We start from the raw sequence: 25,000 nt of genomic DNA on the forward strand, positions 1-25,000 counted from the left end.
TTGCCAGGTGCTTGTCCGGCATTGTACCGCGCGCCGGGGGTGTCAGGCACAGCACTCTTACTTCCTCTTTAGCCGGGATCGTCCTTTGTTTTTCTTTTTCTCGCCGCTTAAAACGAAAATATTACAGCGAATCCCCGGGTTGAGAGCTGCTCTAGTTTCGTGGCGCAAAAATGTGGCGCGCGGCTGCAAACTGTCGTGAATGAAGAGTTACGTAAGAGTTTTAACTTATTCAGGTGAGGATTATTATAAATTTATGGTGTCTTTGTTCCGAGTCAATGCCGCGAGCTGTGTATCGTGCGGCCTGAAAAAAGACTTGCCAGCCCCAAGAGCCTTAACGACTACGAGGGAAAGAACGATTACACAACCCACGGCGAGAGAGAGAGAGAGAGAGAGAGAGAGAGAGAGAGAGAGAGAGAGAGAGAGGGGAAAGGAAAAAGAGAAACAGACAGACCGAAACAGAGACAGACAAACAGGCAGACCACACACACAGGAGGAGGAGGGAAGACTTGCTGACACAAACAGAAGACCAGCAACAATGAAAACAAGAACAAATAAAAACACCAAAATTAATTATCGAAGCGCAGGAAGGAAACAAGAACGGGAAGATTGGAGGAAGAAAATTGGTTTCGAGTTGATGGAAGGAGGACGCATTAGAGAGAGAGAGAAATAGATAGACAGATAGATACACAAATAGATAGATAGACAGAGAAAGAGAGATAGAGAGATAGAGAGATGGAGAAAAAGAAAATGGGTGAGAATTGTATTTGTGTTCTCTTTCTTTCCTGATTGTTCGATGCTACACAACATAATAAAACTTTTCCCTATATTTAGACTGTGTGTGTGTGTGTGTGTGTGTGTGTGTGTGTGTGTGTCTCTCTCTCTCTCTCTCTCTCTCTCTCTCTCTCTCTCTCTCTCTCTCTCTCTCTCTCTCTCTCTCTCTCTCTCTCTCTCTCTCTCTCTCTCAGTCTGTCTATCTATCTATCTATCTATTTATCTACCTATTGAGTATCTGGGTATCTGTCCATTCATCTACTTATCTATGCATCGATTTATCTATATCCATCATTTCGGACACGTGAGAGGTTGCCAGGTTGCGCCACCTCTTCCCTGACCATTCCACTCCCTCGGACCCCCACACACGGTCCTCACACACGACGCGTCACGAGCAGCCCAGCGAGCGACGTGACACGACACACGCCTGCGAGGAATCCAGCCTTGGGACAACAACCACGACGGACACTCCAGAGCCGACAACGAACCTTCATAGACTAGTGAAATCAAATGCACGACACGTGGCGCCAATGTAGCGTTGGATCGGCGTATATGTGAAGTAAACACGACCATAAATTGTGCATACAAATGTTTTGGCAGCGCGTCTTGTTCACTACAATATTCTCTTTCATGTAAGCATCACTTTTTTTCCAATATTTAACCCGTCCGCTGTGATTGGCATGGATTTGGCCTTCACTGGTAGCCTGGTAAAATATAGTCCCAGGTCTTTCTCTGCCTCTGTGGTGGATAGTGGAGCGTTTCTCATGTGGTATTGGAGTGCTGGACATCCCCTCCCAATGTGCAGTACTTTACATTTTCCTTCATTGAATTGTAGCAGACACTTTTTGTTCCACTCCTGTAGCTTGGTGAGGTTTGACTGTATGAAATCAGCAGTCACGGGGTTAAAGTCTAACGTTCACAATTCAATTTGCAATATATCTTTGATGTTTCTTTTTTTTATTTTCTTGTTGAATTTTCAGCTTAATAATGGATAATATTCCTAGGTCTAAGGGAACAGTATTCAATATCTTTTTGATTTTAGCTCTCAGGAACCGATCACGCAGCGTGACGAGCAAATGCTTGCTTCACTAGGGAAAAAAATACATGACCACTGTGATTTTTTCAATCATATGGAAAAGTTTTGTTTACTTCCTGTTATCATTTTTTTTGGGGGGTACAGCATTGGAGGTGACTCAAGGGGAAAACAAAATCAGAAAAAAGTCCACTACAGCTTTCAAAATCCTCTACTGGTCATATCAACAGCAGCCGAATACATTATATTTCACACAGATTAGAAAGAAATATGGACGACAACTCAATTTCGGCTAAGAGAGTCGATATCTGCTTCTGCATTGTATGGGCGGCAGCGGCCCATTTTTCAGTGGCAGGATGAGAGGAACACGGAGTTAAGAATTCATGTCCCACTGACGGCTGATGATTTTCCAGGCACCATCAAGAGGCCGAAAATCATTCACGTGCAATCCATTAACGCCCCCTTTAGCAACCTCTGTCAAGGGGTGCACCAGGGACCAGCTCGAGCCAGGCAGCAAAAAAGATCTGCCTCAATGTAAAAGATATATTCCTCAGCACCACCAACTGGGTCAGAGGCAGACCACTAGTGCCATGGATATAGTCTCCCAGTGTATTGGGACTGAACAGAGAGAAAAATGATTACACGATATAGACGATAGGGATCTCTCTCTCTCTCTCTCTCTCTCTCTCTCTCTCTCTCTCTCTCTCTCTCTCTCTCTCTCTCTCTCTCTCTCTCTCTCTCTCTCTATTTTCTCCATCAGTTTCATTCTTCAAATAAAAAAAAATCAAATCACTTTACAGCTTTTACTCTCTCTCTCTCTCTCTCTCTCTCTCTCTCTCTCTCTCTCTCTCTCTCTCTCTCTCTCTCTCTCTCTCTCTCTCTCTCTCTCTCTCTCTCTTTTCTCCATCACTTTCATTCTTCAAATAAAAATAAATCAAATCACTTTACAGCTTTTACTCTCTCTCTCTCTCTCTCTCTCTCTCTCTCTCTCTCTCTCTCTCTCTCTCTCTCTCTCTCTCTCTCTCTCTCTCTCTCTCTCTCTCTCTCTCTCTCTCTCTCTCTCTCTCTCTCTCTCTCTCTCTCTCTCTCTCTCTCTCTCACTCACACACACACACACACACACACACACACACACACACACACACACACACACACACACACACACACACACACTCACACTCACACACATCCACCCAATTGTTTGCTTTGGGACTCATATTTGCCCTGAGCTCCACTTCTAAAATGGATTCAACGCCTGAGAGGAGACAGGCAGAGCCACGAATTTACGCAGAAAAATGGCTGCCACAGAGAAGGCCTGGGAGGGAGGGAGGCTGGCATGGGGGGAGGGGGGGCAGGCTGGAGGGGAGACAATGGTAGCAGAAAGTGGAACGGTGAGAGAGAGGGAACAGGCCGGTGCTTGTGGTACAGGAGCCAGGGTGTGAAGTGGACATCTGGCTTGCAGAGATGACACGCCTGACAGTGACGCTACAAGAGCCGGAAGGGGACGTGAAGGAACAGAGGCCTGCGGAGGAATGGGGTAAGGCCTGGCGGGTGGCAACGGGGATGAGACGCGGAAGTTTCCTCAGCGGCGACTAATACCTGCAATCATGGTGTTTGATTTACCAAGAGTTTTGTGTCGTGGTGTATTTGCATCAGTTTTTGGTTAGAATGTCTATTTCTGTGATACAATTGGTGTTTTACATGAGTAGCGTCACATGTGTTTGTTCTGATGCATTTAGTTAATTTGTGAAATATATCCCAGCAGAAACAGTCAAATCAAGTAAATATAGACAAGCGTTAGGAGGATATTCGTATGCATCTTTCACTGAGCGGGTTTGAAATTACCAATAGAGTGATGCATTGAATCTAGACATTCACCGACACTGGCTGTAACCGCCCGGCAAGGGCAGTCAGTCGATGGATGAGGAAAGACCCGTCTGTCTGATGCGATCTCTAGTTTTATCGATCAAACCTGTCAAAATGAAATACATACCATCACACTCCGAGAATCATCTATCGTTAACTATTCTCATCATTGCATTTGTACATCAGTGATAACTGATTGGTGTCCAATCGAGTACGTACAAAAGACAATACATGGATCAGTATAACACATTATAACACACCGTCAGGTGTCCAATTGCCAGACGTACATACAAATATAGCATATGGAGCACCATAACACACAAGAACACACCTTCAACGGAACGTACACTTGTCAGGGTCTATAAGAACCTCGGGCTCTCGGTCGTTCGTCCGCCTTCCGTCACAGAACCTAGCGATTCCGCTCCTGCAGAAGCAGTCGGAAGACACGTCCCCAACGTCTTCCCTGCACCAAATTCCTTAACCGTCTGCCCTTCGCCGGGGCCTTCGGACTTGCTTCCCTCCTGTATGGTGCTTACTCAGGGCTCTGAACAAGGGCCCCTCTATGCAAGGTAAACACAGCTTAATGAAGATTGTAACCTCTGTGACCGAAATGTTATAACATCCCCGCGGGATAAGCCGTCTCTGAGATAGGAAACCTCTCCTCCTGTTACTTCTCGCATCTCTCTCCACTCTTCCATTTCTCTCCACTTCTCACCCTCTCTAATTTCCCTCTATTTCCTCACATCGCCAAAGGGCGATAAAACTGGCCATATATCAGAGAACATTTTTCCTTGACAGTAATATCCAAAACATTATCTGACCACGCGAGTATTTCCGGCGCTAAACACGGCCCCCTGCTGAGGAAAGGAGCCAACTGAACTCAGAGCTGATCCCGACTGTAAGCCTGGAGGGACCCCCGACAGCGAGACTGATAACGATAAGTGCCACTGAGGCCAGCGTCCATAGGTCCACCTGAGGCAGTCGCGGCATAATGGGATAATCTTGCATTAGAATCAACTTTACCCTTTTCACGGCAGGAAGGTCAAGGAAAAAAATATATACTCCTGCAAATTGCTACTACAGTAAAACTTAGAGAAAGAGTCGCAAAAAGACAAAAAAATCTACTTTTTTTCGAGAGGTTTCTTGAGACCCTTCGGAAAGCTTGAATAAGCGCTGAACTTTGGCAAATTACATGCTGGGGCAGTAATTTGTGCAGAGCGAGTGGCTGAAGCTTTTAAATCAATCAACAGAACTTACACATCAAGTTTTGACATGCGAGCAGGTTGAGGACCACACTGACCAGCGACCGTGAATTCTCATACTGTACAGCGAATGCCTTTGAACATCGCGATAAATCAACAAAACAATGCGTAGCGAGGCTTTTGACCTACAATAAAGAGAAGCTACCGAGGCTTCTGGTATTATTTGACACACGAGACAGATAAATAAGGAAATAATCTCATCATTTATGTATAAAGGTAAGGTTAGGGGCACTCGCTATACCTACATAAGGCATCGCTTCACTTCAGTCTCAGATGGCCTTTCAGCGTGTGATGGGTAGAAGCCTATTACCATCGGACACAGGGAAAATTGCCTTTGTGTACCTTCTCCAGGTTTCCCCATGTACCCATTTATCGACCAGCCCGAAAGAGAGGATGAAGAGCTGGGAAGGCTGCCCACCGACAGTCCGGGGCAGGATTCCAACCCGATCCCACGCATTCGTAGCTAGGCGCTCAACTACACCACGGAGGCCCATTTACTGATGATGAAAAAATCGCATCCACATAAAATGACGGTAGTCCTTGAAAACAGGAAAGCAACAGCAATAGAGCAGCTCAACTCAACTCAACTTCAACTTTAACGAAGAGTAAAACAACAAGAGATGATCAAGTCTTTTCAATCATAACCGAAGAGACAAACGCCGTAACTGGAATGACCAAGCATTTAAAGACCCACAGAAGAGGCAAATATCGGCAAAACCAATAAAAGTGAGGTGATCAAGCGTTTCAAAACCCAAAATAACTTTATCGACAGCACCATCACCACCATCCAGGGGTTCGCACAATGCTGCCCCCAACGACCCCGCCCCGCCAGTGTGCCGCGTCCTCCGACACGCCCCACAAAAGTCTTTACAGGTAAACTTAACTGCCACAGTCTGTTTAATCTCATAAAAAAAATTCATACAGCATGTTCGTACTACAACATAACCCATGCTAATGCGGCGAATTCATGTGAGTCGTTAAAGTATTATATTGTTAACTTTTTTTTACGGCGAATTCCTGCGCTCGTCCTTGGGAGAGACAAGTAGCGAAGGAAGCCATTTCGGAGGCTGCTGGGCGCTGTGCTTGTGTAAACGTGCCGGGCGTGTGTCCTCCTTTCACTGTGTACTAAAGACACAGGGAACCGTAAAGTTGTGAAAAGCAGTGCCTTCGTGTATTGTGGCACCTCTCACGGACACACAAACAAACCCCACCCCCCTAAAATCCACCCACCCACACACCCCTCCACCACCCACCCACACACACAAACACACTGACTCACTTGTCCCGAAGGTTGTAGACGCCGCCGTAGCCTCCGTCCACCTGCAGCAGGGAAGCCATCAGGTCGGCACCCTTAAAGACGTTCACCACGAAGAACTCGGCTGGGTAGGTCCTCTTCCCGCGCTTCTTGTATACCCTCGTTACGAAGCCATAGAACACGACCTGGAGGGGCAGAAAACACGATGCTAGGAACGCGTACAGCACTGTCAAGGGGAAGACGGAGGGAGGAAATGTTGTGAGGAAAGGAAGGAAGGAAGGAAGCTGGGCGGAGGGGACGAGTAAAACATCACCTGTGTCAGAGGGAGGGGGAGGAGGAAGGAGTGGAGAGAAGATATATGAAGGAGGAAGGATAAAAGAAGACCTTGGACGCCACTTGGGACAAACAGGAGAAAAATGGAGAGAGATATGAGCAGGGGGGAAAGAAGAAGATTGTAAGAGGAGGAGGATTGTCGGAAGATGTGTGGGAAAGGGAAGCGAGATGAGATTGATTTTGACAGTACATTTGAGGGGCAGCAAGAGGGAGTGAAGGAAAAAGAGAAAAAAGGGACACGAGGGAGAAGAGAGTAACACGGAAATTGAGAAAAGGATAATCTGGAGGAGAAGAGAGGAAAGGAAAGCGAAATAGGGTTAAGAGAGCGAGGAAGGGGAAAGAGAGGAGAGCAAAGAGAAACACACAGAGATGAAGGGATTAAAGGATAAAGAAGGTGAAATGGAAATCTGTATAAGCTGGAGTGAGGAGAGGAAAAGATTCAGGTGAGAGGGAAGGTTATTTTTACTCCTTACTACACAAAAAGAATAAAAACAACCTTACCACATTCGAGATTAGACCAGTAATATTGTTTTTCCTCTCAACAGATGGGAAAGAAAAAAAAACTAAAGAAAAAAAACTATGTAAATATCCTCCTTGCATGCCGTATTATCAATGTCTTTGCAGTCTGTAGCTTTGAGATAAAAAAAAATCTTTACCCCTTTCCTCTGTACCTACCTGAGCATCATGGAATTAGGTTAATCATTTTTATGCAGCATAGGTAGCATCTCAAGGACGGAACGAGAGAGAGAAAATAAGAATCTCTATACAATACTCCACAAAGACAACAGGAGGATATTCCCCCCAAAAAAGGGTCACTTTCCGTTGAAGAGTTACCTTGATATTCCTTTCTTGAAAGCGCAGAATTCGTAGGAAAGAGGATATACAAACTAATTGACAACCTACCAGCTTGCCTGACTGACTGACTGATTGCATACCTACCTGCCTGCCTGCCTGCCTGCTTGAGTGAGTGACTGACGGACAAACATAACTGACTGACTGAGTGAGTAACTGATCGACTAACTTGCAATAGGAACTGACTGACTGACTGATTCACTGGCTTTTAATAGGAACTGACTGACTGACTGGCTTTTAATAGGAACTGACTGACTGACTGATTCACTGGCTTTTAATAGGAACTGACTGACTAACTGACTGACTGACTGAATGACTGACTGACCTCTTCACGCCACGTACACTGGTTAGCCGCGGCAACTCCTTAATAAGAAGCAAAAGCCCTGAGAGCTCTACCGGCGTGAAGTTACTGCTACTAACTTTTTGGCCAACGAGTTCCTGATTGACACAGATACATCACACGAAGGAGTTCTCTCTCTCTCTCTCTCTCTCTCTCTCTCTCTCTCTCTCTCTCTCTCTCTCTCTCTCTCTCTCTCTCTCTCTCTCTCTCTCTCTCTCTCTCTCTCTCTCTCTCTCTCTGCAGAGTTATCTTTCACTCTATTTTCTTTCTTCCCTCCTGTCATCGCTGTCTTCCTCCTCTCACCTCACCCTCTCCTTTGTCTTTGTTTAATCTTTCTTCCCCTTATTTGTTCCACTTTTAACTCTCTCTCTCTCTCTCTCTCTCTCTCTCTCTCTCTCTCTCTCTCTCTCTCTCTCTCTCTCTCTCTCTCTCTCTCTCTCTCTCTCTCTCTCTCTCTCTCTCTCCATTGTCTCACTTAAATGGTTACTTTAGTGCCCAAGAAGGAGAGAGGGGGCGGGAGGCAGGATGGGAGGCAGGCAGGCAGGCACGGAGGAGGAGGGGGAGAGGAGGGAGGAGGGAGTAGTGGGTGAAAGGGGGGGGGAGGGGAAGGTGTCGTGGGAGCAGGTGGCCTTGGTTAATTGGCGTCTTTATAGTATACCTGGTGTCTGAAGGAAGCGGCAATAGCCTGCTCGTCTTTAGGGGCATTGCCATTCTTTTCCGGGCACAAGCTTCAATATGCCAACGAGTATTAATAATGGTTTAATCTTGTCCGAGGCCCCCACCGCTTCGCCCCGCCGCTCGCAGGGGGACACGCGCGCGACCCTCTGAACCCTGCCTCTGATAATAGTTGATGACGGCGGGGGAACGTTATTACAGATCGGGGATAATGTGCAACGCTAATAACAGGAGAAAAATGCCGTAACTAAAAGAACAGCGCGCGAGGTGGAATGCCCAGCGAGAGATATGGTACTGGGGGAAGCAAATATACACCGACAGAAAACCGTAACAAAAGCAAAGATATTTAAATTCTGGTAATACTGATATTCATACAACGTGCACATCCCCGTCTGAGATAAAAGGTGTTTCCTGGTTGTCTCTAACGGTAAAGGAAATATAATGGGAGGACGAGAATAAGTGAGCAAATATTAAAGGGAAAGGCCCAGGGGGAGGGGGAGGGGAACCTACAACAAGGACGAGAATAAGTGAGCAAATATTAGCTTGAAAGTGGTGCCGCCAGGGGAGAGGTGGACACAAACCTTTAGGACAGAGCAACAAAGACGAGAATAGGTGAGCAAATATTAGCTTGGAAGACTTGCCGCCATGGGATAGGTGGACACAAACCTTACAGAACGGAGCAACAAAGACGAGAATAGGTGAGCAAATATTAGATTGGAAGACTTGCCGCCATGGGAGAGGTGGACACAAACCTTTAGGACAGGACACGCACACGCAGCCTCAATACACAGTGCTGAAAGCGTGCGTGGCAATTAGGCAATTTAGCCAGAGAAAGCCCGACAGTTAACTACCCACTCTTTCAATTCCCAGCTGCAGTAACGCGACGCAGATGCAGTTACTTAGTTTATTGTTGTTGTTGTTTTTATCCTGGAAGCGAGATTTCACTGCCATGTTGAAATGTGAACGACAGATTTGCAACAGCGTATTCCCCTTTTTTGTCCTGGGACGTTGCAGCTTCAAAGGATTGATATAAATGTCCACAGAAAGATGGGATGAGAGTTACTGGCCAACTCCAATTCATCAGCAACCTTTTCCCCCCCGAGGGAGAAGAGCAGAATACCGGAGTAACGGAGTGGTGTTTTTACTAAAAAAAGACGCTGAAGGAAGGGGATGAGCAAGGTGACACGTGAAGCTATACTGTGCAAAGGTTACTCGTGTGTCGTGTTGGGTAGGACTGAGATAGTTTATGTTGTGTTGTGTTGTGTTGGGATGGGTTGGGTTGGGTTGGGTTCTGTTGTGCTGTGTTGTGTTGTGTTGGGTTGGGTTGGGTGTGGTTGCACGGAGTAATGATGTTTTATGTTATGTTGTGTTATGTTAGGTGTGTTATGTGGCGCAGTGTGATGTGGTGTATTATGGCGTGTCGTGTTATAGTGTGGCTTTGTGTGAAGTAGTGTGACGTTCTGTTGTGTACTGAGATGTGATTTGGTATGACGTGGAGTAGTGTTCTGAGGTGGTACAGGGCATTAGTGAGTCTTGTTTGTTTTTTTGTTTTTTACAACAGAGGAGTCAGTTCAAGGGCATAAAAAAAGTGAAATAACTGTGAAAAAAAAAGCCAGCTACTCACTGCTCCTAAAAAGAGTTAGAGGAGTGGCCGAAAGAAAGATAGGTCAATTTCGGTTCTTATGTTCTTATGTTCTTATGTATGACTCCAGCATTATATTGTGTTGCATTCCTAAAGGTATGATATTCCTATAGGTATGAGATATGACCGACATTGTGTTGTATTGCGCTCCTATAGGTATGACATATATATCGGTATAAGACAGGGGTGTGGAGTCGGATATTAAAAAAAAGAAAAAAAATTCGACACCGACTCCAACACCAGGGAATTTTCAGGTTGCGCCTCCGACTCCGACTCCGATTCCGACCACCTCCCCCTCCCATCTTTTGCAGTACAGTGATACGCAAATCAACCCCCCCACACACACACACCACACCCAGTCACACAACATCACACGTATCGTAAAGGTAAAGGTAAGTAGCGGGCTTTTTTTTTCATTATTGTTTTCTTTTTTTTACGCCCTTGCACTGTCTCCTCTGCCGTAAAAATAAAAAATAAAAAGTCCGAGTTGTCGATATTTTTACCGACTCTACCGACTCCACATCCCTGGTATAAGGTATGACTGACGTGTGTTGTGTTGCATTCCTGTACACGCGCCACAATCCGATAAAATAAAAATTAAAAAAACTGGCGGCCAAAATCACAGATGCCTGAGTCCCGCGGTAAAATATCGATTCCGTGCAGGGCAAAAATACACGTGTGTGGAGCCGTGCCATTTCACACATGACGAAACTTTAGAGAAAACAAAACGAAGGTCCGCCCCACAAGCCTCCCTAAAAAATTTGGTGTAATTAATATTCGCCGTAAGAAGTGTCGCGTCCCTCCCGTGTTTTATATACATAGTTTAAGTTTTTGGGCGGTATTGTTTTTCTTGCGTTCAGGGAAGATTAATATCGGGGAATTTTGTCGTGGCGAAATATTTATTGTCGGGAGAAAGTCTAATGGTGAAACTTCTGGTGGTGGGCGAATGTAATATCACAGTTTTATTACATATTTATATAACGCGTGTATCCCTGATGCTTTACATATTTTATCATTTTATTTATTCATTGCCTAGATAGATATTCAAGGGTAGCGCCTCGTTCGACATATTACGAACTCATATTAATTAAACATATTTCCAGGAAGATTTTTTTTTCTATTGCGGGATCCGACAGACTCAGTTTCTATAAAAGAGAAATAATGAAAACGGTGCCACTGAGGATACGGATAATGAGTATAAAAATGATGAGCATGATGATTATAATGATGATAATTATTTGGATGATAATGATCGTGATAATGATGGTGCCAACACTCTGCATTCTCTAGAAAGGCAAAGGTTACGAGGAGACTTGATTGACGTTTATAAATGGATGAAGGGCTATAATAAGGGGATGTTGATAGAGTTTTGGTTGTAAAAGAGACGGGTAGGACACGTGGCAATGGGTTTAAGTTAGATAAATTCAGATTCAACAAAGACATAGGCAAGCAAGAATTGGTTTACCGAGAGAGCCATGGATAAGTTAAACAAGCTTGGCAGTCATGTTGTGGGTGCCAGTAGTGGGCTTAGGCTTACAGGAGCTGCCTTGCGCAGGCCAACCGGCCTCCTGCAGACTCCTTACGCTCTTATGTTCTTATGATGGTAATGATAATGATGACAACGATGATGATGATGATGATGATGATGATGATAACTGGTCATCGGGACAATAAAGAAAACAAGAACAAGAAAAGAAGAATTATATATACAACAAATATAAAGTCAAAACAGAATAATAACAACAAAAACAAGACCAAGAAGAATAAAAAGAACAAGACAAAAGCAACAACTATTACTGCTACTACTACTGCTGCTGCTGCTGCTGCTGCTACTATTACTATAACCACTACCACCACTACTACTACTACTACTACTACTACTACTACTACATAAACAAGAACAGCAACATAAATATAAGGGTGATGAAGATGATGATGAAAATGATGATGATGCTAATAATAAGTTTAATAATAGTGAAGAGAAGGATGTTGTTAATAATGATGATGACAAGGATAAAAAATAAAAACGAAACAAGAAGCAAGTCCTCTGAATGTAATCCTGAAAGCCAAAACCTTCTCTGCAATAAACTGTCAATACACATAAACCATAAATGAAAAATGTGAATCAAATAAATCACGAATAAAAAAAAAGTTTCCCAACATTTGCACGAAAAAAGTCAAATATCACCTAACAACTCTCTGGCATTTATGACATTTCGACATTTTTTACTTACTTCCCCTTCTCCATTTTTTTCGTATTCCTCTCCCTGCACACACCCTTTTCCCCGTTCCATCCCTCACCTTCCCTTCCCTCGATCCTGCATGCTCTATTTCTCCCCTCTCCTCTATATTTATTTTGCCAAGTCCTTTCTTCATCTTTTCTTTATCCTTCCTTCTTTATCCTCCCTATTAAAGTTTGCCAAGGACACCAAGGCGGGTGGAAGGGTCCTCACGACGCCCGAATTGCGAAATCATCCAAAAGGACCTTGACCAGCTCATCCACTGGTCTGAAAAGTGGCAAATGTCATTCAACGTTGACGAATGTCTTGAAATAGTAACCATTCATACAGCATGCATGGAAAGCCCTTGCAGGACGTGCAGGAAGAATCGGATCTACGGGTCACCATCAACAGTGACCTGAAACATGCAAACCACTGTAAAAAAAAAAAAAAAATGTCAATACTATGTTCGGGTCCATAGGGAGGAACTTCAAGTGCAAGACGCCAGAGGCAATGTTATCCTTGTATAATTCAACGGTAAGACCTCACTTCAAATATGTGGTACAGTTCTGTCCCCTAATTTCAAGAAGGATTTGACATTACTGGAAAGGGTTCAACGACACGCAACAAAAAAAAATTTAATCCCTTAAAGGCTCAACCGTATGAAGAACGACTCAGGCGACTAAACCTCTTTTCGCCGGAAAAGAGACGTTTGAAATATGAACGTAGGAAGACGAAGGAAGTAAGGTGAGGGAAATAATAAGGAATGAACGTAGGAAGAGCAATGAAGGAAGGAAGGAAGGTGAGGGAAATAATAAGGAATGAACGTAGGAAGAGCAATGAAGGAAGGAAGGAAGGTGAGGGAAATAATAAGGAATGAACGTAGGAAGAGCAATGAAGGAAGGAAGGAAGGTGAGGGAAATAATAAGGAATGAACGTAGGAAGAGCAATGAAGGAAGGAAGGAAGGTGAGGGATATAATAAGGAATGAACGTAGGAGGAAGACACGTGAAGTTAATCACGACTTGTTCAAAGAAGAAAAAGGAAGAAGGAAGGAAAGACGGCCGGGGAGTTGTAAAGAAGAAACGTAGGAAGGAAGGAAGGAAGGAAGGATGGAAGGAAGGAAGGAAACTTAGGTTATTTATGTGGACTTGTTTACTAATAGACTGTGTTGCAAGCCTTATTAGCAGCATAAGTTTGTTAGTAGTTTTATCTATCATTATAATTATTTTAGGAAGTAAGTCTCTCTCTCTCTCTCTCTCTCTCTCTCTCTCTCTCTCTCTCTCTCTCTCTCTCTCTCTCTCTCTCTCTCTCTCTCTCTCTCTCTCTCTCTCTCTCTCTCTCTCTCTCTCTCTCTCTCTCTCTCTCTCTCTCTCTCTCTCTCTCTCTCTCTCTCTCTCGTTTGCAATTCCATGTGTTCCTTGTAACAGGACCAACGGCGTAAAAACAGTCAAGTTGAAATATCAAGAAATAGATATAGTAATGATAATAATAATAATAATAATAATAATAATAATAATGATAATAATAATAATAATAATAATAATAATAATAATAATAATAATAATAATAATAATAATAATAATAATAATAATAATAATAATAATAATAATAAATAGATAAATAAATAAATAAAAATAAAATGAAATAAACTGAATAAGAGAGAGAGAGAGAGAGAGAGAGAGAGAGAGAGAGAGAGAGAGAGATAGACAGAGAGAGAGAGAGAGAGAGAGAGAGAGAGAGAGAGAGAGAGAGAGAGAGAGAGAGGGGAAACATACAAACTTTAACTATTTCTGTCTCTTCCTTTCTTTCCTTCTCTTTCTTTTATTCTTTTCTCTAAGCCTTTTGTTCTCTCTCTCTCTCTCTCTCTCTCTCTCTCTCTCTCTCTCTCTCTCTCTCTCTTCTCTCTTCTCTCTTCTCTCTTCTCTCTTCTCTCTTCTCTCTCTCTCTCTTGTTCGACTGTAATGAGGTGTATTCAGAGTTGCCAACCAGCGGGTGTCACCAGCGACAAAGTCCTTGTGACCACGAAGCTTGAACTATTCTTTCAATTATCGTAAATTACCTGTGTTTCTACCGTTTACTGGTTACCGTTGATGAGGTTTCAGGCCCCACTCCGCTGCCGTTATTTCGTTTCGTTAGGAGTAAATTGAATATGAAGTGCTTTCATCTGCTCTGCAGGCACGAAGTGGCTGTCGAGAAGATTAAATCACCAGAGCGGGCAACCTCGTAATGAGCCAATAGGCTTACTGTTGCCTGCATTTCCATGTTACCATGTTTTCCTATAACTCCTTCCTCTGAATTATTCTTTATTTACATCTTCCCTGAATTTTGTATTCTTAACCTTCTCCTTCCTTTAGTTATTCTGCAAAGCTCTCTATCCATCTTTTCCTCTTCGTTTTATTTATTTTTCTCTAGATTCTTCCTTCACCTTCTCTCTCTCGCTCTCGTGTCTTCAGCTTCTCTCCTAGCTTTTGTTTCCTCTACTAACCCCTTTCTACATCATTCCTTTTCCTTTTCCTTTTACTCTCACTTGCTTTCCTTCTGACTCTTCCTTCATCCTCTCCTTTCCCTTAATTTTGTTTCCTCAACTTTTCTCCCAGCTCGTGTTTCCTCTACCAAAAACTTCATTCACCTTTTTTTTTTCCTTATCCTTTCACTCGCCTTCCCTTGACGCTTTCACATCTTCTTTCCCTCGAGCTTGTAGTTTTCTATACACTAATACCTGTGCTCTCTACCAACCCTTTTATCTTTTGTTTTCCTTTTCCTTTCACTCTGCCTCATCCTCCGCCTCCGTTTTCCTTTGTTTTTGCATTCTCAATAATTCTCTTCTACCTTTTGTTTCCTGAGCCCCGCCCTTTCCTGCCCTCCATCCCAGGCCTTCGCACTCTAGCCTGTCTCTCCTCTCTCCTTGCTCTCATTCATCAAGCGACCCAGTATTCGATCATCACTACACCACAAAGCTCCTCTCTCTTTCTCTCCCTCTCCCTCCCTCTCTCTCTCATCTCTTTCCCTCTTCCCCTCTTCTGTCTCCCGTCCCTTTCCCTTCCCAACCAATCCGTCCCAGCATCCTTTTAATTATTTTCCCCTTTCCTCTTCAATAATCTTCTTCCTCGTTCACTACAATGTCCTTTACGCCTCCTCCTCCTCCTCCACTTCCTCCTGTCTCCTTTCTGTCTCCTCACTAAGACAGCATTGTTTCTTTCTTTCTCTCTTTTCCTTATTTTTCTTCCACATATCTTTTCCTTCCTCTTCTCAGCAAGGTCATTCGTTATTCCTCTTCCTCCCTTCCTCTCTCTTTCCTTTCCACATCCCCTTCCTCTTCCCTTCATCACAGCATCGTTTTCTTTTTTTTCTTTTATCTTTTCTTCCACTGTTTTTTTTTCTTCTTCAGCACAGTTTTTTACGCTTCCTCCTCTTCCTCCCCGCACCTTCATCCTCTTTTTCCTCCTCCTCCTCCTCTTCTCTTACCTTACCCCATCCTCCCTATCTTTTCTCTTTCCTTCCATTTTTTTCTTCCCTTTTTCCTTCCTCTTCATATAGTTCCTTAACCCTCCTCCTTCACTTCCTCGTACCTTCCCTTCTTTCTCCTCCTCTTTATCCCTTGCCTTCCCTCACCCTCTCTTTCTTTTCTCTTTTCTTTCCTTCTTCCTTCCTCTGCACCACACAGTCCCTTACCCTTCTTTCTCTTCCCTGTACTTTCCCCTCTTTTTCCTCCTCCTCCTCCTCTTCCCTTCCCTTCCCTCACCCTCTCTTTTCTTCCAATCCTTTTTCTTTCCTTCTTCCTTCCTCTGTACCACATAGTTCCTTACCCCTCCTCCTCCTCCTCCTCCTCCCTGTACGTTCCTCTTTTTTCCTCTTCTTCTCTTACCTCCCTTCCTTCCTCCACCCCATCCGCTGCAATATTTATTTTATTTTCTACTTCATTTCTTTACGTCTTCCTTTATCCCTTTCCCCTTCCTTCTACGATTTTTCTTTTCTTTTTTTCTTTTCTTTAATCTCATTTCCTGTACTTTCTCCTCCCTGGCCATCCATCTTGTCCCTTCTCCGCCTCATTTTTCTCGTCTACTTCGCCTCTGTATCACCGTCTCCTTCCCTCATCTCTCCTTTGTCTTCTCCTCTCCTCCTCCTCCTCCTCCCCCCTTTCTTCCTCCGTTCCCGACCCTTCATTTCACACTTTCTCTTCCCCCTGTCCCACTATTTCTCACTTTTCCTTTCCTTTACCAAGTCCTAAAATAGTGTACTACCTCCACCTCCTCCTCCTCCTCCGCTACCTCTCTCTTCCACTTCCTTCCCTCCTTATTCCCTTCTCCTTCACTTGTCTTCTGTGTACTCAACTGCTGGCGAGGTTTTCTTCTCCTCCTCCTCCTCCTCCACCTCTTCTTCCTCCTACACATTCTTGCCACACTTGATTCCTCTCCTTCCTTCCTTCCTTCTCTCCTTCCCTCCTTGCTTCCTTCCTTCACCTCTGCCTCCTCCTTCCTTTCCTTTCCTCACTTGCCTCCTTTCTTTCCTCCATTTTCTCCTTCTTCATTTCCTCACTTCCCTCTTTCCCTCCTTCCATTTTCTCCTCCTCCACCTCTCCCTCCTCCTTCCTTTCCTCACTTGCCTTCTCTCCCTCCTTTCCCTCCTTCCCTCCCTCCCTTTCCTCCTTCTCCACCTCTGCCTCCTTCTTGCCTCCTCTCCCTCCTTCCATTTTCTCCTTCTTCACCTCTGCCTCCTCCTTGCCTCCTCTCCCTCCTTCCATTTTCTCCTCCTCCACCTCTCCCTCCTCCTTCCTTTCCTCACTTGCCTCCTCTTCCACTTCCTCTCCCTCCCTTCCTCCATCCATCCATCCATCCCTCCCTCCCTCCTTCCTTCCTTCCATGCATCCAACTCCTTTCAACATTTTATCCGAGCTGAAAAAAATGAAGTTTCGGAAGGAAGCAAAAAAGTGAGATCATTACGAGCCTTTTTTTTTTTTCTTCTCTCTTTTTTTTTACATGAGAAGTTAATATGCGTCAGATTTTTCGCATTAATTATTTTTTGGGGGAAAGTCAGATAAAAACCGAGACATGCATTGGCACACACACACACACACACACACACACACACACACACACACACACACGCACACACACGCAACACACAAACACACGCACAAATAAAACAATATAACACAACGCAGCACATCGCACAGGATATCAAATAGCAGAACGAATCCATATACTACTACACACACACACACACACACACACACACACACACACACCTACATACGTACAAGGTCACATGGGCAGGGGGGCGGGGGCAGAGAGAGAGAGAGAGAGAGAGAGAGAGAGAGAGAGAGAGAGAGAGAGAGAGAGAGAGAGAGAGAGAGAGAGAGAGAGAGAGAGAGAGAGAAAAGAGAGAGAGAGAGAAAGGAAAAAGATTACTCGCCTCACCCTTCCCTTAACTTAATCACTCCGCCCATGAGCCCAGTGCCGCCGAGCCTGACCGAGTCTCATGCTGAATTCTATCAAGAACTCTTCGCTCTCAAACTTAATCCTTCGCGCGCCACAAGGGAAATCTTCAAACCGGGCGTGGAAAGGAAAAGAGAGGAGAGGGGGGATGGGGGAAAAAGAGAAGATAGGGAAAAAGAGGAGAGAACAGGAAGAAATTAAAAAAAGGGACACATGAAAGGAAGAGGAAAAAAGATGAAAAGAAGAGGAAAGAGAAAACACAAGGGAAATCTTCAAACCGCGCGTGGAAAGGAAAAGAGAGGAGAGGGGGGGATTGGGAAAAGGAGAGGATAGGGAAAAAGAGGAGAGAACAGGAAGAAATGAAAAAGAGGGACACTTGAAAAGGAAAGAGAAAGGGGAAGAGGAGAAAAGACGAAACAATGAAAGAGAGGGATACAAGGGAAGGGAGAGAATGGAAAGTAAAAGAAAGAGACAGCAGTAGGAGGTGAGGAAAGATGAAAAAAAAGGAGAAGACATAGAAGCGGGAAGAAAAATAAATATAAGAAAGGAACACATAGGGAGGGAGAAGATGAAAAGAGGAGGAAAGAGAAAATGTTAAAGGGAAGAAAGAATGGAAAGAGGAGGGGAGAGGGAAACGGGGAGAAAACGAAATGTAAGAAAGGAACACAAGGGAGGGGGAAGATGAAAAGAAGAGGAAAGAGAAAATATTAAAGGGAAGAAAGAATGGGAAAGAGTGGGAGGGAAGGGAAGAGGGTTGAAAAATTAACAACTGAAAGAAAGGAACACAAAGGAGGGAGAAGATAAAAAGAAAAGAGAAAACAGTAAAGGGTAGAAAGAATGGGAAAGAGTGGGAAGGGAGGGAAGAGGATTGAAGAAGGATAAATAAAAGACAGGGACACAGGAGAGGGGAAAGACGGAAAGAAAAAAAAGAGACAACAGTGAAGGGTAGAAGGGATGAAAAAAAGGGAGAAGGGAAGGGGGAAGAAAATTAAATCAAATATAGGAGGAAGACGATGGAAAAAAAAAAATACAGCAATAAGGAAGGAATGGAATGGATAGAGGAGGAGGAGCGATGGAGGACGGGAACGCTGAAGGAGGAGAAGGAAAGAGAAGTTGGAATGAAGGAAAAAGAACAAAAGGCAGACAGGAAGAGGACAGACAGAGGACAAGAGATAGTTAAGATGAAGACCCGTGGAAAGAGGAATTCAAAAAGGTCACAAGAGTCCGAGATGGGATGAGACGCAAGTGGGAACGTTGAAAAAAAGAGAGAGAGAGAGAGAGAGAGAGAGAGAGAGAGAGAGAGAGAGAGAGAGAGAGAGAGAGAGAGAGAGAGAGAGAGAGAGAGAGAGAGAGAGAGAGAGAGAGAGAGAGAGAGAGAGAGAGAGAGAGAGAGAGAGAGAGAGAGAGAGAGAGAGAGAGAGAGAGAGAGATGAATGTCTGAGAGGCAGATACGTGGTGAGATAGACTGGTGGATGGATATAAATAGCTTCAGACGGAAAGTTATACACCACGAAGGCTCAACCAGACTCCAAGCCTTTGTTCTCCCTTGCAGCATGACGAAAAGGGAGGAAAAAAGATAATAAGGGAGGTACAAACAAAACCAAGAGGGAAACAGAGGACACAAACAGACACACACACCCTTAACAGAGCAACCGAATCCCACACAACAGTACCCTTAACAACACGTATAGTAAACAGGAAGAGAAACAGATTTACAAGGAACACAAACAGACAAACACATGTACGTGGGATATGTAATGAGAGAGAGGAATGGAGATATACAGATATTAGAAAAAAATGGTAATAAGCCAAAATAAATATAAAGATACACATGGGAGCAGCGAGTAGCGGGCTTTTTTTATTTATTATTGTTTTCTTTTTTTTGTGCCCTTGAGCTGTCTGTTGTAAAAAAAAAAAAAAAAAAAAAAAAGTCCCCTTTGATCTCATTGTCTGCACGGAGGAAAGAAACAAGAAAGAACAAAGAGGGATGGTGACAGAGGGAAATACGAGTACGAAAGAAATGAGGCGAATAAAAAATAGAAGAGATGCAATATAAAAAAAAAAGATACATGGTTCCCCCTCGTGATCTCATATTCAGCACGGAGGAATGAAACGAGAAAGAGGAAAGAGAAATACGAGGGGAAGATGACGAGTTAGATATGATGAGACAGAGAGATGGAGATATAAAGATACGAGAAAAAGAGAAAGAGAAAATAAAGGAGAAGAGAAATAAAGATACGCATGTCCCCTTTAATCTCATTTTCAGCAAGGAGGAAATTGGCGCGAAAAAACACAGAGTAATAAGAGAGAGAGAGAGAGAGAGAGAGAGAGAGAGAGAGAGAGAGAGAGAGAGAGAGAGAGAGAGAGAGAGAGAGAGAGAGAGAGAGAGAGAGAGAGAGATAGAAAGAGAGAGATATTGAGATATAGAGAGAGAGAGAGAGAGAGAGAGAGAGAGAGAGAGAGAGAGAGAGAGAGAGAGAGAGAGAGAGAGAGAGAGAGAGAGAGAGAGAGAGAGAGAGAGAGAGAGAGAGAGAGAGAGAGAGAGAGAGAGAGAGAGAGAGAGAGAGAGAGAGAGAGAGAGAGAGAGAGAGAGAGAGAGAGAGAGAGAGAGAGAGAGAGAGAGAGAGAGAGAGAGAGAGAGAGAGAGAGAGAGAGAGAGAGAGAGAGAGAGAGAGAGAGAGAGAGAGAGAGAGAGAGAGAGAGAGAGAGAGAGAGAGAGAGAGAGAGAGAGAGAGAGAGAGGAGAAGAGAGAGAGAGAGAGAGAGAGAGAGAGAGAGGAGAGAGAGAAAAGACAGAATACATGTTTCCATCTTTGATCTCACAGCACAACACATAAGAAGAGACGACGAAAGGGCAGTGAAATATATCGTCACCCTCATAAAATAATTGCCTACGTCATTTTTCACCGATTTCCAGGTTTTTCTCTTCATCAATTTTTTTTAACATGCGACTGCCATTTTTGTATAGTTGCCTTGGTCATTCAGGGTTTGAGTGTTCCAGAATTGGCCTTTTCGTTTCTGCCTAAATCTTAAGCCAAATGAGATAATGATAATTCTTTTCTCATTTCCTGTAAAATAGAAAATAATGGCTTAGGCGGTTTGTTTACGAAGGTGACGATATACGAGGGAGAGAGAGAAATGGGAGACACAGACAGATACGATGAGAGAGAGGATTGTATATGCGTAAACAGTCACTGTAGAAATATGATTACTGAGAAAAAGAGAACGCGCGTTGCCCTTTGATCTCCCTCCGCGCATCAGGAACTTTCATCAGCGTCGTCCAGCGAATTTGGCCATGCGTAAAAAGCGTCTCCTTGCCTTCCCCTCGCGACACGTTCGTTACCCGCGGACCCGCACGGACACATTAGGCTTCAGTTATTACAGGGACGAATTTTTCCATCAGAGGCGACAAGGAAATTACATATAACGAGAGTCAGCAAGGGGAGGAAGAAAAGCGTGGTGGTGGTGACAGGTGGTGGTGGTGGTGGTGGTGGTCTGCGTGGTGGTCCGTGTTTGACGCTAATGTTTATTAATGTTAAGAAAACTCTCGTTCACCTTTCTCCTCTTTCTTATCCTCCTTTTCCAGCTCCACTTCTATATCCCCATTTTTCTTCTTTTTTTCTTGTTTTTGGTCTTGTGTTTTTCTCCTTTTTTTCTTCTTTTTCTTCTTCAATTCTTTCTGTGTTATCACTCACCTCATTTTTCTTCCTCTGCTCCTTTACCACCTCAATTTCTACCTCTACCTCCTCCCGCCGCCTCCACCTCATCCTGTTCTTTATTTTTCTTTCCTCTTCTTCTTCTTCCTCTTCTTTTTCGTTGTCGTTTTTTTCTTTCCTTCTGCTTCAACTTCTTCTTCTTCTTCTTCTTCTTCTTCTTCTTCTTTTCTTTCTCCAACTTTTTAACTTCCGTCGCAATATCCTCATACTTCTTTTCCTCCCCCTTCTCCTCCTCCTCCTCCTCCTCCTTCTCCTCTTCTTCAGGCTCATCTTTCTCGTCGTCATCCTCCACTTTTTTTTTTTTTTATTCAAGAGCATGTTACTCGTGTCAGCGGTTTTCTCTATCTTTTTTTTTCCTTCAACCCGTTCATCCTTCCTTCTTCTTTCTCTTCTTCCTCTCAAATCTTCCTCCTCCTGTTCCTTCTTGAAATTTTCCTTCTTTTTTATCGTCCTCCTCCTTCGCTTATTCCTCCAAAAAATCCCTCATCCTCTTCCTCCTGTTCCACCACCTTGAAATCTTCCTTCTTTTCATCATCATCCTCCTTCTCCTCCTCTACCTCATCTTTTATTTCCAGGCCATACTATATTTTTTTTCTCCATTTTATACATGTCCTCTTCAACCTTTCCTACTCCTCCTACTTCTCCTCCTCTTAAACCCCCTCCGACTCTCTCTCCGGCTTTCTCTCCTTCCCATCATGTGAAGAAGGTGATGGCGGAGGTGGTGGTGGTGGTGGCCGGCGGTGGTGGTTTTTAGCGGGGAAGAAATACGGCGGCTGCATTAAACTTATTAAGGTCATTTGTAAACACGTCCGAAGAATGGCTTGCCGGTGCCCGCTTTGTGGCCCGCGAGCGAAGGGCATTGAGTGCGCCGTGGAGCAGGAGGCAGAGGAGGAGGAGGAGGACAAGATGAAAGGAAAGAAGGGAGAGAGGAAGGATGGTCGAGGCATGGCGGAGGGAAAAAAAAGACAGAAAGAAAGAAAGAAAAATGAAAAGAATGAGAGACAGAGGGAAAGAAAGAAAAGAAAGAAAAAAAGAGAGAAAGAATGATATGAAAGAAACAGAGACAGACAGACTGACAGACAAAGAGAAAGAAAAAAGAAAGAATGAGAGAGAGAGAGAGAGAGAGAGAGAGAGAGAGAGAGAGAGAGAGAGAGAGAGAGAGAGAGAGAGAGAGAGAGAGAGAGAGAGAGAGAGAGAGAGAGAGAGAGAGAGAGAGAGAGAGAGAGAGAGCGCAGAAGAAATTGATGAGGAAGGAGTAAGTGGAGACGCAGGCCAGGCTTCAGGGCGCTAGGCGGGGCGGACGGAGAAGCGGCCGAGGAGTGTTGCCGCGGCACGTGTTCTAATCCTGACGAGAATTAATAGCGGCGAGGGGACGGGGCAGCCTTTATGGGGATTACTGCCGAGGGGGAGATGCTGTTGTTCTAATGTATGGTGAAGGGCGCGATGAGGCAGGGGAATTAACCAAACCATTAACAACGCGGAAAAAAAGGAACTATAATTATTCATATGTTGAAATGAAATGTAGGAAAACCCTTAAATTTTGTAGTTTTGTGGGGTCGAGAGAATTATTAACAGTATTCAGGAGTCAAACGTTGTTTAATTAATGCTTCATGAGGCCCCGCCAAGCCTCCGCCTCACAGGAAGGGCCGCAGAAAAGTTCCAGCCTCACGTAATATGATCGAGTCTGTGGGATACTTGGTGCGTTTCAAGACAATGGAGCGTGCGAACTCCCGGACCTGGAGCAACTCTCACGGCGCACCGGCCAGGCCAGCCACCATGCCTTGGAGGAGGGAATGGGAGGAAAAGAAAAAAATGGGGGCAAAAATATAAATCATAAAATAATATATAAACAAGGAACTGAAAGTGAAATTTCCGTTATGAATTATCAAAAAGTATTTCAATACAAAAATTAACAATGGGTTATATTTATGAAGACATCTATAAAAATTTATCCTTTTTTTTACTTCGATAGTGTATACACAACACACTGGGCGGTAAGTGGCAGGCGTCATCCCACGGCGGAAAAGGTATTGGCAGCAGAAGTCAGTGTTCACGTCTAACGGCAGTAGGGAGTCAGATTGATTATTGGGGTGTTTGGTCTTGGCGCCGCAACTGAAGGGTCATGTGGTGCCGAATAAAAGACTAAATAAACTATACTTTAAAATTATAGCAAACAGTAGTTAATTAAAAACAAGGTAAAAGAAAGCAGGGAGTCAGACGTGCTCCAGAAACGGAGTCAATAACATTTCTCATTTGAATAATATTTACTCACTTTATTCAATAGAACACTGAAGCATTGATCAAATGCTTCACTGGGAATGCCACGGCAGAATTATGGCCCTTCAAGGTTCTCACAAATGTAAGAATATGAAATTATGTAAAATTAATGTTTTGCGAATATCCCATTCCGTGTTAAGAAAAATAGTCATGAATGTTTATTTTTCAACGGTGACTTTGCAATAATATTTACGTATATTACTTTTTTTTTCTCTTTCACAACAACATTCTGTAGTTTTCGAGTTACTGGGGTGCGTATCAAGGGCAGGCATCCGCCGCTTGAAGGAGATGCTGCCGAGGGAACGTTTTCACCAGGAAACTGGATTTCTGTTGCCTTTAAGGTTTGATGTGTCTTCCTGGTAATACAATATGCAATTACTTCTCTACATAGAAATGTCATGTCAACATTATTATGAAACTTAAATAAGGGGAAATTTTGTAACAAGCTGTATAACATCATTGAGTGCTTTAACTGATGAAACAAAATAAAAAAAATATAGTAGTTATATATTATTCCTAACACTGCATTAACAATATTATGTTGCCTGCCTTTCCTTCCTTTGCGAGACCTCCGGCGGAACACAGGTCAAGGGAGCGCCGGGAGCAGCACGAGCCTGGCAGCGAGGAAATGTCCGGCACAGAACCTGAAGGGCTTTAAGGGATGGACAGGATGATGATGATGATGATGATGATGATGATGATGATAATGGTGATAATGATGGTGATGATGATGATAATGGTGATGATGATGATGTAATGGTGATGATGATGATAATGGTGATGATGATGATGATGATGATGGTGATAATAATAGAGATGATAATGATAGAGATGTGATGATGATATTGACGATGATGACGAGTGATGATGATGACGATTATGATTAGGACTGTGATGATGGCGATACTGCTAATGATACTGACGATGATGGTGATGGTGATGATGACGATGATGATGATGATGGCAGCAAAAAAAAAATGTGTGACCGCTAGACTCTACATATACATATGTATATACATACCGGAAAAGTTCGTATTAATTAAAAGTTCAACGAGGCAAAACTGTATTGCCTGAACTATTAACCGTTTGCTCAGAAGAAATCTCGAAAAAAATGACTGGAGGAATATGGGAACTCAATTTGAAAACGCGTACCTAACAGTCTTCCATTTACTGATGACCTCGTCCTTTTTAGCGAGTCTAGCGGCGAACTGCAGCAGATCAAAGGACTAAAATGAAAAAATAAGAGACCCAATTAAACTTGCTCTGGGCTACGGAACAAATCTTTATGTAGTCACTCCTCATACATACTCTTTCTATCACGGT

The 25,000-nt window shown here is 43.7% G+C and overlaps 1 protein-coding gene across 7 annotated transcripts in view; it reads right to left on the bottom strand.

Annotated features, from left to right (window-relative positions):
* Window positions 1-25,000, bottom strand: part of LOC127006447 (uncharacterized) — a 398,934-nt gene that overhangs the window by 205,602 nt on the left and 168,332 nt on the right. For all 7 annotated transcript variants that reach the window (XM_050876409.1, XM_050876407.1, XM_050876427.1 and 4 more), the window contains one exon: window positions 6,212-6,372. In XM_050876409.1, the coding sequence (XP_050732366.1) occupies window positions 6,212-6,372 (161 nt within the window). The remainder of the gene's footprint in view (window positions 1-6,211; window positions 6,373-25,000) is intronic.

The sequence above is a fragment of the Eriocheir sinensis genome, chromosome 3 (genome assembly GCF_024679095.1).
Source record: "Eriocheir sinensis breed Jianghai 21 chromosome 3, ASM2467909v1, whole genome shotgun sequence".
In the NCBI taxonomy this organism is placed as follows: Eukaryota; Metazoa; Arthropoda; class Malacostraca; order Decapoda; family Varunidae; genus Eriocheir; species Eriocheir sinensis.